The 12,150-nt window shown below is 37.5% G+C and overlaps 1 protein-coding gene across 8 annotated transcripts in view; it reads right to left on the reverse strand.

Moving 5' to 3' along the window:
- Cadps (calcium-dependent secretion activator 1) overlaps positions 1 to 12,150 on the reverse strand; it is a 90,459-nt gene that overhangs the window by 61,421 nt on the left and 16,888 nt on the right. For 6 of the 8 annotated variants that reach the window (XM_036822689.3, XM_065867393.2, XM_070997194.1 and 3 more), the window contains exons 4-13: positions 6,231 to 6,398; positions 4,583 to 4,758; positions 4,295 to 4,526; positions 3,986 to 4,236; positions 3,886 to 3,900; positions 2,835 to 3,065; positions 2,634 to 2,778; positions 2,472 to 2,578; positions 2,234 to 2,409; positions 1,970 to 2,176 (exon numbers count right to left, since the gene is read on the reverse strand). In XM_036822689.3, the coding sequence (XP_036678584.2) occupies positions 1,970 to 2,176; positions 2,234 to 2,409; positions 2,472 to 2,578; positions 2,634 to 2,778; positions 2,835 to 3,065; positions 3,886 to 3,900; positions 3,986 to 4,236; positions 4,295 to 4,526; positions 4,583 to 4,758; positions 6,231 to 6,398 (1,708 nt within the window). Of the gene's footprint in view, positions 1 to 1,969; positions 2,177 to 2,233; positions 2,410 to 2,471; positions 2,579 to 2,633; positions 2,779 to 2,834; positions 3,066 to 3,885; positions 3,901 to 3,985; positions 4,237 to 4,294; positions 4,527 to 4,582; positions 4,759 to 5,721; positions 5,949 to 6,230; positions 6,399 to 12,150 lie in introns of those variants that run through there. The other 2 variants (XM_017088633.4, XM_017088629.4) reach the window with 2 other exon arrangements.

A 12,150-nucleotide genomic window follows, 5' to 3' on the forward strand; every position in this document is an offset into this window, starting at 1 on the left:
CTAACTTCGGCAAGCCGAAGTTTCTATACACTTGCAGATCGTTTCCGTGGGAGCATTGTATGTACAGAGCTTTCCGATTTTAAGGAAACTAAAAACTAATTAAAACAAGGAAGAACGCTATAGTCGAGTACCTCGACTATCAGATACCCGTTACTCAGCTAAAGGGACAAAAGGGAAATAGAGATATGCAAGCAGCAAAGCGAGATTAAAATGCGCCACCTACCGGCGGTAGACAGATTTAAGCGTTATGGGCGTTAGGGTGGGCGTGGCAATTTTTTTTGGATCAATCGATAGGTATTGACGAGACCAATACATTACAGTTAACATTATTTATCTAGCATGAAAATTGTGGGCGTCACAGGTTTTCGCGGTTTGTGGGCGTTAACGTGGGCGTGGCAAACTTTTTTTTGGGTCAATCGATAGGTATTGATGAGAACATTACATTTCAGTTAAAATTTTTGTTCTAGCATCAAAACTGTAGGAGCCACAGTTTTGGGCGGTTTGTGGGCGTTAGAGTGGGCGTGGCACTCTACTGAAACAAACTTGCGCTGCGTAAGAAGCTCAGCAATCTGCACGCCAAATCTCAATAGCCTAGCTCTCATAGTTTCCGAGATCTCAGCGTTCATCCGGACGGACAGACAGACGGACAGACGGACATGGCTAGATACTCGGCTAGTGATCCTGATCAAGAATATATATACTTTATGGGGTCGGAAACGCATCCTTCTGCCTGTTACATACTTTCCGACGAATCTAGTATACCCTTTTACTTTACGAGTAACGGGTATTAAAATATTTAGATAATGTTCCATACTAATTTACTACCGCATATGTTTACCGAAAACGAAAGATAACGGTCTTTGTATTATTTTGACATTAGTTATCCGATCGTTACTATGGCAGCTAGATGGTTAAATCGTCCCATTCTTCTAAAATTGTATTCGAAACTCTGAAATATTAAATAAAATGATATTCCCAAGAGCAAAAGGTAATATGTCTAAAAAGCACTGAAGCTATAATTAAAAAAGAAATTTTTTTAAATATTTTTTTGATACATCCTATGGGAGATATAGGATAGTTGTCCGATCCGGCTCGTTTCGACTTATATACTACCTGCATTAGAAACAAGTCTTTTGGCGAGGTTTCTTCCCGATAGTTTAAAAACTGAGAAACTAGTTTGCGTAGAAACGGACAGTCGGACGGACATAGCTAGATTGACTCGTATAGTGATGTTGATAAAGAATATATATACTTTATGGGACCGTCTCCTTCTCCTCTGCAAGGGTATACAAATTTGTTTATTGTTTTTGAGAAAAATTAAACTGCCACAAGTATTACTTCCATTTAGTCTTTGGCTATCATACATCGTAAACAAGAAACGCTATAGTCGAGTGTCTGGACTATTAGATACCCTTTACTCTGTTTCAAATAAAATAACATTTCAGGGCATTTCGATAAGCGTGATTACACCACCGATTTCAACGCTCCGGCATCTGTTTAACTTTGTTTGGGCGATTTGTTAACGTTATTAGCTGGGAACGACTCTACCATTGGACTATTATACCATTGAACACTTAAGCCCTTCCGGAGACTCGCCTTAACTTTTTATCATGTCTTCAAAAACTAAGCTCAGTGTTCTTAAAAAAATAAACAAAAGGTTGAACTTGTATACACAGAAATCGCGTTTTGTAATTTTCATATTTGTACGCAGACTTTCGAGGATTTCATTTTTGGGGCTGTTCCAATAAAATGGACATATTAAGAAAACCGCTAAGCGTATATTTATTTGAGGACCGAAAATAGAGTTCGAAAGTACGATCAAAACAATAAATCAATATTGAATCGTCATTCTTATTACTAGCAGAGTAATTGCGGTAAAAGTTTTAATTTTTTGTGATGTACGCAGATTTTTGCGAGCACAAAATTATCTATTTTCACAAGGTAAGATAAATATATTTTTATAACGTACCACCTTGAATTTTTGACATTGCTGAATTTTTATCTTGTGTTATTGGTGGAGTTGGCTTATGGGACTGACCAGTTGCCCTATACATAGCCATGACCCACAAGCTGCATTCGTTCTCATCATCGCAAGCAAAGGAAATGCTATCACCCTCCCGAACAGCGTTGAAGAAAAATCGTCCACCATTTAAATCGATACCAAACATTAGGTTTGCTAAATATAAATGTTTATGTTATAGTAAATCATTTTTATTATAAAGGATTGACATACCACTGGCCGCTTCTATGTAATCTACTGTATATCCATCAAGCTGCATCATCTCAGACGGCTCTGATTTTTTCTCCTTATAACTACACATGGCAAAGGTATATTGGGATACTTGAACTAAGACAAAATATCGTCTTTTCCATTTTTTCCAAACTGATTTCCCGATTGCATAAAGATGACTAAAGAATTTTAATTAAGACTTTTTTAACCCGCAATCCAAATACAAATGTAATGTACGTACCCACAGTGTTTCATATTTAAAGGTTTATCAAGTCGGCAAGCTATTTTAATCCGTATATCTTGGTCTGGAAGGTTTTTTGGAATGACCATTCGATGCCACTCAGGTGACTAAAACAAAGAAAAATATTAAAAATAAATATAAATATGTTTAAGCTTGGCTCACTTTGGATGAAAGTGGAGTAGGTTTAAGGATTACTTTTCCTAGTTCCTTATCCTCCAATGCCAGCATTCCTGGGTTCTCTGTGTACAATTTGACCTTAACAACTGGCAGTGGATGCGTTGTTGTAAAATCACCTTGCGTATCCCACCTGTTAAAAAAAGATTGTAAGATAAAGCATTTTGCATATCACCAAAATGCTCTTACATTGGTTTTGATGCCTCCGCTTGATCCGTTTGCAGCTTTTCTCCATTTTCAACCTCCATTGTGCAGTACACAATGCGATTGGGAGCTAATGATTTTAGTCCTTTAACCTCCATAACGATCACTTCCAATTGAAAGGTAAGTACAACATCTAACTTTGTTAGTTGTGTAGAACCATCTTCTGAGTCACCCTCCAACTTAGACAAGGATCCGTGGGACCGCAGTATCAACTTCCTTTTTTTTGGAAGCCACAAGAAAAAATGTATTATTGTAAAAAACTAAAACTTTGTTTAAATATTACTTGAGAAGTTTAAAATTTGTTAATATGCGAACAGTGTTATTTCCATTTTTTTTATTTAACCCCACAGATTTAACTAAGTGTGAAGACTCATTCAAGACTTAGACAAGTTCACTGGCCAGTTGTGTCATGTATGTACGTTTTTTTAGTTTTCTAGTAGATATAATTCGTTTTTCCAAAAAGGGTTGTTTATGGGCCATTTGTTGGAAAATATGCATTCAAGCATTTTTATCATCTAGCACTAACGTCTTTGAGTTTACATTCTTAGGCGGTCGATAGAATGGAATAATAACACCAGTTTACAAAATAAAATTGTCCAAATGCTAGACGAAAGCGACTTGGGTTTTCGGTAATTAAAAAAAGGGCACCCAAAATTGTTTGTATGGTGTGTTAAAAACGTTTTAAGCCAATTTTTGGGAATATATTTTCTATTTTTTCTATTTTTAGTTCTAATGAGCCGATTTCGACTATTAAACTAATTTTAATACTTCGAAAAAAAAATTCGAATTTGCATTGCGCCTTACATTCATATATTAATATGGGCTGGCAAGGAAATCTTCAAATAGTTTTGTTTCGGGGGAAAAAAAATCTTTCCTTTCCCCATTTGTCAGTTTTTATTTTTTCGTGTTTCTGGTGTAAATATTACTAGCCTTATGTTATTCCGTTTTATAAGGCTACATATACACACATTAACTAGTTTAGTTTCAGAAGTAATAGGTACTTAATTTCACGTTATATTTGGTTTTGGTAACTTACAAAAATGACGGTGTACTGTAAGTCAATACAAGAAGCAAGAGTGGAAAGAACATAGTTATTTATAGATATATATATTATTTAAGAAGTTAAATTAAATAACCTGTGATTATAACGTTTAAGTTTTTGAAGTCCATATTTACTATCCATATTTCCTTTAGATACTGGAAGAGATTCAAGATTTGCCATTAAAAGATTTATTGACGATTTAAGTTCCTCGACGTAAAGGGACTCCATTTCTTTGAGTACAAATTTCGGCATAAGTTTGCGATTTTTTTCCATTTCTCCTACGCGTTGCATTCTTCCGTCTAATTCCCGTCTTATAGCCGCTGCTTGTTCGTCGGCAGAGTCTAACTGAAATATTAATATTTATTACTTGATTGTTAGGATTATCATAAAAACGCGAATTTACCATCAATGCGTTATACAAAATTTGATGTTCAAATTTTTTTACTAACAATATTTGTTGAAACATATCATACAATTGCTCTTTAGAAAGAATCAACTCGCTATTAAGTGATTGCTGCATTCGAGATGGTCGCTTCGAATCCTCTTCTCCCGTTCCTTTTAATATTATGTCGAATTTTGCCATCCAAGAAGTTAACACGGTTTCCTTACTAAGACCATCAATCTCAGGTAAAGATCTTGAACAAGATAGTAATGTTTATTTAGATTTAAATATAATTAATTTATGTAGTACCTGACTCTTTTTTCTATGTTGTTACGAAAAACTTCGCGAAAATCATGTTGCGATGATGCTCCAGATTGAACCATCTTTAAAACTCGCTCTGATTTAAGAAACACGTCGTGATAGCTCTGTACAGCATTTTGAAATGCTTCATCTGCCATAATTTGGGTTTCACCTTTAAGAAAAGCCTAAAAAAACGTTTTTAATCGGGGGTGTCCCTTAAATCTCAATCAACCTTAAAACAATAGTTGGGTTCCATTAAATATTTTTCGACATCTTGATTATGACAGGCTTTATGAAAACAGATAAGTACGGTTTGTACAATTTATTTCTTTATAGCAACTATAATTACATAACAAGGAGAGGCTCTTATGTAACACCAAATCTGATCTAACTGAATGGGCAGAAATAATTGGTACGTTAATTTCAAAGCATTAATAACAAAGATTTTAGGGAACCCAACACTTACTTTTTTGTTGGTTGCTTTTTATAATTCGAAAATCAACACTTATCAAAAACAAATCAGTTTAGACAAATATTTTAATTTTGCTACAAATCTTTGTTAGGGGACCCTGTTTTAAAGAACACTATGTGGTTTTGCTCTTTGCAAATATAAATAAATAAAATGTTTAATTTGTATACGTAAAATTGTATCGTATGTATATAATAATATAATCAACATCAGCTTAGTCGATCTTGCCATGACATTTCTTTTTACGCAAACCTAGTCTATATATAACCCTATTGACTCTATTATTTGTGACTCCGACAAAATTAACAAACGGTGTAGTGAAAGTCTCTATTACGCGCCTCAAATGCCTACTCAGACATCAGACAACTGAGATCGACTCATTTTGAAACTATTGCAGAGTTTATTATAATTTAGTCAGATGTTTGCAACGCAATGAAGTAGACTTTCCGACCCCATGAAGTATATGCGCCATTCTTTTACACACCGAACCGATTTCACAGCAAATGTTTTTTTAACATTTTTGATTTGCTAAGGAATATAAATCTGAAATCCCAACTCAGGAGCTAGCACGTAAACGTAATAAGTTACTTTCAATCATTTCGCATTCGCTTAAAGGGTTCTCTATAACTTTCATTGTTGTGTTCCGTGGCTGAAACTAACTGACACCTCTATCTCTTACGGTTTGGGGTGTGATGTGATAGCCTTAAATGCTCCTGTTTTCCTTTATATATCTTGAAATCCGGTCGAAAACGCCCCCTTCTACATGGCTATCACTGTGGATGGCAGTCTATGTAGTGACTCATCTTACCAGGAGAGTCTGCAAAGGCGACTAATATATACATACGAAGAAATGAAAATCGGCTGCAATCGATAGGTATCGCAAAAACTTAAAAGATTGTGTACTTTAAAAATATTAATTAGTTTTTTAAAAAGTTTGTTGAAATCCTATGGTTGGGAAAGGGGTCGGTACGCTACCTAATGCTCGTGCTTGTAGAAGCCTAAATATTTTACTCAAGCGGGCAAAATGAATAAATTTTAGATAGCGTATTTACCAAAAAGTTGTTACCAAAAGTTGTTATTAAAACTTTTGTATGTTACATGTTGTTTGATATTAAATAACATGCCCATAAAAAATGTTTGAACAAATTTAAATATCCTTCAAAACTATTTGCAATTCTACCATCTTACTTGAAATCGTTGAGTTATTATTTCTAATTGCTGTTTAGTTATTTTTGTTTGCCGCTTAGTCATATCCGTAGGCTGTTTAGCATTAAAAGGGTACGAAATACATCGTGATATAAACACATAAAGTTGAATTCGTCGTTTGCGTTCCTCTTCTTCCCGTTCATGTTTGTCCTGAAAAAACAGATGATGAATAAATTGTACATGTAATAATTTTAGTAATAACACAAGTTTACTGCCAAAATGCCTAAAGAAGGGTAATGATAGTTCCATGGTAGAACATTTCTTTGGGATCTCCATATTTTTAATTATATTTCTAGTTGCGCCTAGTCAATTTAGGTGATATATGTTTTAGTTTACAACTATAACGCTGAGACTTAATTAAAAATACGGAGGATCAAAAAAATTTTCTTTAAAAATCTTAGAACAATTTGTTTCTATTTCAAATATTTTTAACTCCTTTTCTGTGATCTAGGGGTCCAACTCTACCAGGAACTACCAACATTCTTCTTGGAGCAATTTTAAAATATTATTTTGTAAGCTAAGTAAAAAATCGTTCAGCTTTAAAACTAGAATAGTCCATTTATAGCCACATTTGGACTTCCAGTACCAGTTGGTGTCACCCAAACTATTTTCCAAAAATCATCCTTGAGATATTCCCGAAAAACATGATTTTTTGTTGTTGTTATATTAGAGAGCTAATATTTCAGCACCTATTTCAACCATTTGACAATTGACACTATTTGAATGTAAAATGATGTACATAAAAAAAAAACATGTTTTTCGCAAACACATCAAAACTATTTCATTTGAACATTTTGTGAGTGGGTGCCAAAGTTTTGTGAGGTTTTTGGGCTTGGAAAAAAACTGCTAAAATGCGCTTCGTGCGCTTATTAAGAACCCCTTTCTATCTTTCTAGCTTTTATACTTTCCCAAATCTCATCGTTTATATGGACAGACACACAAACGACCAGACGTTAATGGCTAGATCGACTCGTCTAGAGATGCTGTATTAAGAATAATTACACCGGTCGGCATAAGTATTTTGACGAACAAAAGTTATATATATAAAAAATATAAGCAAACTGATTTTTGAAAAATTCCCTTTGTAGTTACTATTATTTTTGTTCGAAGAAACTTTTGCATCAAAAAATTTTAGTTTTGAAGACGAGGAAAAAAGTTTAAAAAGTAGTTTTTACACAAATTAGTCCTTTTCAATAAGTACGGTGAAACGGTTAAGAAATGTATTGTATCATTCAAACGGCATTTAAATTAGCTTTCCATTGATGCCAAAGTTTACAAGAAGTAAGTTCAAACTATGAGTATATTTAACTTTTGTTTCGTCAAAGCACTTATGCCGACCACTCCAACGCCCATAACGCTTAAATCTGTCTACCGCCGGTAGGTGGCGCATTTCAATCTCGCGTTGCTGATTGAATATCTCCATTTCCCTTTGGTTCCTTTAGCTGAGTAACGGGTATCTGATAGTCGAGGTACTCGACTATAGCGTTCTTCCTTGTTTATTAATTACTTTACCACATCACTACTTATTCTTAATACAACTCGGCACAACTGAACTTTTAACCCGAAAAACCTTAATGGTGCCGCATACTTTTGCTACTTCTTTTAATAAATGTTCCTTAGTTGCAAGAACCGTCCGCATTGTGGGCTTAACCACACTTTGTATACCCTTGCAGAGGGTATTATGATTTCATTCAGAAGTTTGCAACGCAGTGAAGGAGACGTTTCCGACCCCATAAATTATATATATTCTTGATCAGCATGACTAGACGAGTCGATCTAGCCATGTCCGTTTGTCCGTCTGTTTCTACGCAAACTAGTCTCTCAGTTTTAAAGCTTTCGGGCTGAAACTTTCCCAAAAGTTCGGCTTGCCGAAGTTAACTTCCTTTCTTGTTTTAGTTACTAGATATGTAACCCTACTTAACCCTACCACAAAGAAGATCTATCTACACAATGATGTTAATTTTTTGGTCGCAACTGTACATGTTCATGATCAGGATCGCTAGCCGAGTCGATCTAGACATGTCCGTCTGACCGCCTATCTGTCCGTCCGCATGAACGCTGAGATCTCGGAAACTATAAAAGCTAGAAAGTTGGCATGTAGATTCTAAAGCTTCTTGCGCAGCGAAAGTTTGTTTCAGCACGGTGCCGGGCTTACTCTAACGCCCATAACTCTATAACCCGTCTAGCACCCATATTTTGTTCTATTTTTATAAATGTTCCTTAGTTGAAAAAGCCGTTAGCATTGTGGGCGTAACCACACTTTATATTGTTACTGGATATGAAGTCCTACTTTCTCTTAAAAATGTAAGCCATTTTTTAGCACAAAGAACTGTCTACACAATGGTGTTATTTTTTTGCCGCAACTTTATGTATGTATGTATGTTCCTCTCCACGTGTGTTTATGTGTTTTACATACATATATACATATCTACTAATTTATATATATGTATGTAGTTGAACATGCTAAATCGTGTATATCGGAGGTGAGACATAGATTTCTTTCCACCCGAATTCCGCTGTAGCATATCTAATTACATATGTATGTATTAGTGTGTATATATTATATATGTATGCAAATATAAACAGATGAAAACAAAAGCACTTATAATTTTCAGAAAATCATATAAATCAATTAAAAATTACTTTCATATTTATTCTTTTATTTCCAGCGCACCCTTTATTACATTACTTTTGATTTAAAGAGTTATAAGTTTGTATGTATACCATGTTGTTATATTATAAGCCTTTAAAAAATCAAATATTAAATACCCGCCACCGATTTATTAAAAATGTAAAAATTTTGAAAATTAACAAATTCCAAAATGTTTTAAAAAACAACCTGTTGAACTAATAAGCTTTTTTATTAGTTGTTGCTAAATTAAAATACGAATTTCAGGTTGCTTTAGGCTTGTTAACAATTTATTAGCGAGAGAGAGTACAGCAGGCGAGAAGAGAATGCGTTTTATGTCGAGATCAGAATTCGTACTGATTTACAAAGAGACGGCCAGCCGAATGCAGGGCCCAAGAATGCAAGTACACAAAAAACGAGAGAGCTAGAATGGCAAGAGCTACCTTTCGCGATGCAATTAATATAAGAGATCGAATTAAGACGTTAATTAGCTGCTGCGGCTGCGTGTCCCAACATACTCCCCCCGTTGGAAGCCTGGGTTTCAACATCATCCTTAAGGGGTAGCAGACACAGCTTGTTTACTGCTCGCTTTGTCACTCCTGATGCTGTCTTCAGAACGGCAACTCGAGCAACCCCGTCTCCACCGAACAGAAGCTCGATCACTCTGGCGAGGGGCCACTTCATGGGAGGCAAGTTTTCGTCCTTAACCAGAACTAGGTCATCGACAACCAGGCCAGGTTTTGGGGTGCGCCACTTGGAGCGCTGCTGTAGCAATGTTAGGTATTCTTCCTTCCATCGGGACCAAAAGATCTGCTGCAAGTAAGCCACGCGTTGCCATCCATCCAAGCGATTGAAGTTAAGACTGGTCACATCCGGCTCGACGAAAGAAGAAGGAGGACCACCATTCAAAAAATGTGCTGGGGTTAATACATCCAGATCAGCTGGGTTTTCTGAAATCGAGACTAATGGTCGAGAATTAACAACCGCCGAAATGTGACACACCAGGGTCCGCAGCTCCTCAAAGGCTAAAACAGCAGTGCCAACAGCGCGGTAGAAATGATGCTTAGCGATCTTCACAGCCGCTTCCCAAAGACCGCCAAAGTGTGGCGACCTAGGAGGAATGAAACACCAATCAATAGCCTCCGCTAGGCAAAAGTCCAATGTAGCTCTCTGATGATCACTGCTGAGGAATAGGCGCCTTAGTTCGAGCAACTCATTGCGAGCTCCAACAAAGTTGGTTGCATTATCAGACCAAATCTGCCGCGGCCTTCTTCTAGTGCATACAAATCGTTTGAGGCCATGTAGAAAAGATACCGTAGAGAGATCCTTGACTAACTCCAGATGAATAGCCTTTGTGGCGAAGCAAATGAAGACACAAACGTAGCATTTTACTGGAGGCTTGCTTCGCACCTCTGACTTGTAGAGAAATGGCCCGCAAAAGTCAATGCCAGTGACTTCGAATGCATGAGATCCATCAAGTCGTTCCTTTGGAAGATCCGCCATTATATGCTCCACTACTCGAGGCTTCATTCGAAAGCATCTAATGCATTTGTTTACCGCCTTCATCACCGTCTTTCTCCCCCCAATAGGCCAATATTGGGATCGAATAATGCCGAGTAGTGCCCGTGGCCCAGTGTGCAGATTGCGTTCATGAAAGTGAGTAATAATGGCAATAGTGACCGAATGACCATGTGGCAATATAATTGGATGACGTCCATTAAAATCCAGAGAAGAATTCCTTAGCCGGCCATCCACTCTAAGAAGCCCAAATTGGTCAATGAATGGCGAAAGAGATGCGAGCGAGCTAGAGGAGTGCACCATTCCCTTTGACTGCAATGATTTGATGTCATCCCATAAATGTGAGCGCTGGACAAGACGAAGCAACAGCAACAGAACAACAACTCCATCCAAAACAGCCGACACATTGGAGCACCACTTTCTAAGCTTAAATTTTCCCTTGGCTAGAAGTTTTGATGCCTGATCCATAATGATGACTGCCTCTTCCTTGGACTTGGCTCCAGATATCAAATCATCCACATAAAAATCGCGACGAATGACCTCAGCCCCAAGCGGAAACGCTGTATGCTCGTCTGCTGCCAACTGATGCATAGCTCGCACAGCCAGAAATGATGCTGGCTTCGTGCCATAAGTAACGGTGTCTAGCTTAAACACCCGCAATTGATCCTGGGGGGAGTCCCTCCACAAAATGCATTGCAAATGGCTGTCCTCAGGCTGAACCCTAACACAACGGTACATTTTGCAAATGTCTCCTGTGATTGCTACTGGGTGTGAACGAAACCGTAGAAGAATCTGGAACAGCTTAGGCTGAATAACAGGGCCTGCCATAAGAACATCGTTGAGAGAATAGCCTGAGGAACTGGCCGCCGATCCATCAAAAACTACGCGAAGCTTTGTAGTGGAGCTATCTTCCTTTATGACGCAATGATGAGGCAAGAAATATCGGCACAACCCGATGTCAGCGGCAGAAACTGATGACATATGTCCTAGATCGAGATATTCTTTTATGAATGCTGCATATTGAGCCTTCAAAGATGGCTGACGATTCAACTTTCTCTCTAGGGACAATAATCTTCGATAAGCTTGCTGGTAGGACTCTCCCAAAAGATCTAGATTAAACTTGGCAGGCAGCCGAACAGAATAATCACCAGCTGGCAAACGATTGACGTGTCTTACGAAATGTGCTTTACAGTCCAATTCTTCCTTAATAGCGCGTATAATTGGCTCGGCGCAGCTTTCCACTTCCCAAAATCGTCGAAGAAGATCATCTAACCCATCGAAACTATTCTCTCTACTAGCGAGAAGTTCATCTTGAGACGACATTAAAACCGAGACATTGGAAAGGCCATAGCCTCCAGAAACAACCCAACCCAGACGCGTCTTTTGAATTAGGGGTAATCCAGGTGGGAGCTTGATTTGGCCAACGCACAACATCTCGAAAAAGAGGCTGGCTCCGATTAAAAGATCCACCCGCTGGGGAGCATAAAACCTTGGGTCAGCTAACTGTATATTTTTGGGTATGTTCCAGCTGCCAATGTCGACGTTGAAGCTAGGCTGTCGCTCTGTTATGTTCGGAGCAATCACCGCGGTAATGTTGGCAGAGTATTCGGAAGTTCGGGACTGAATCGTAATATTGACCGAGTGACCGTCCGTCACAAAACTGGAATCTCCAACTCCAGTTACAGATGCTGAGGATTTTACTTTCTTTACTTGAAGCTGATTTGCGAATCGTGACGTTATTAGATGCAGTTGGGA

Source organism: Drosophila suzukii, chromosome 4, assembly GCF_043229965.1.
Source record: "Drosophila suzukii chromosome 4, CBGP_Dsuzu_IsoJpt1.0, whole genome shotgun sequence".
Lineage (NCBI taxonomy): Eukaryota > Metazoa > Arthropoda > Insecta > Diptera > Drosophilidae > Drosophila > Drosophila suzukii.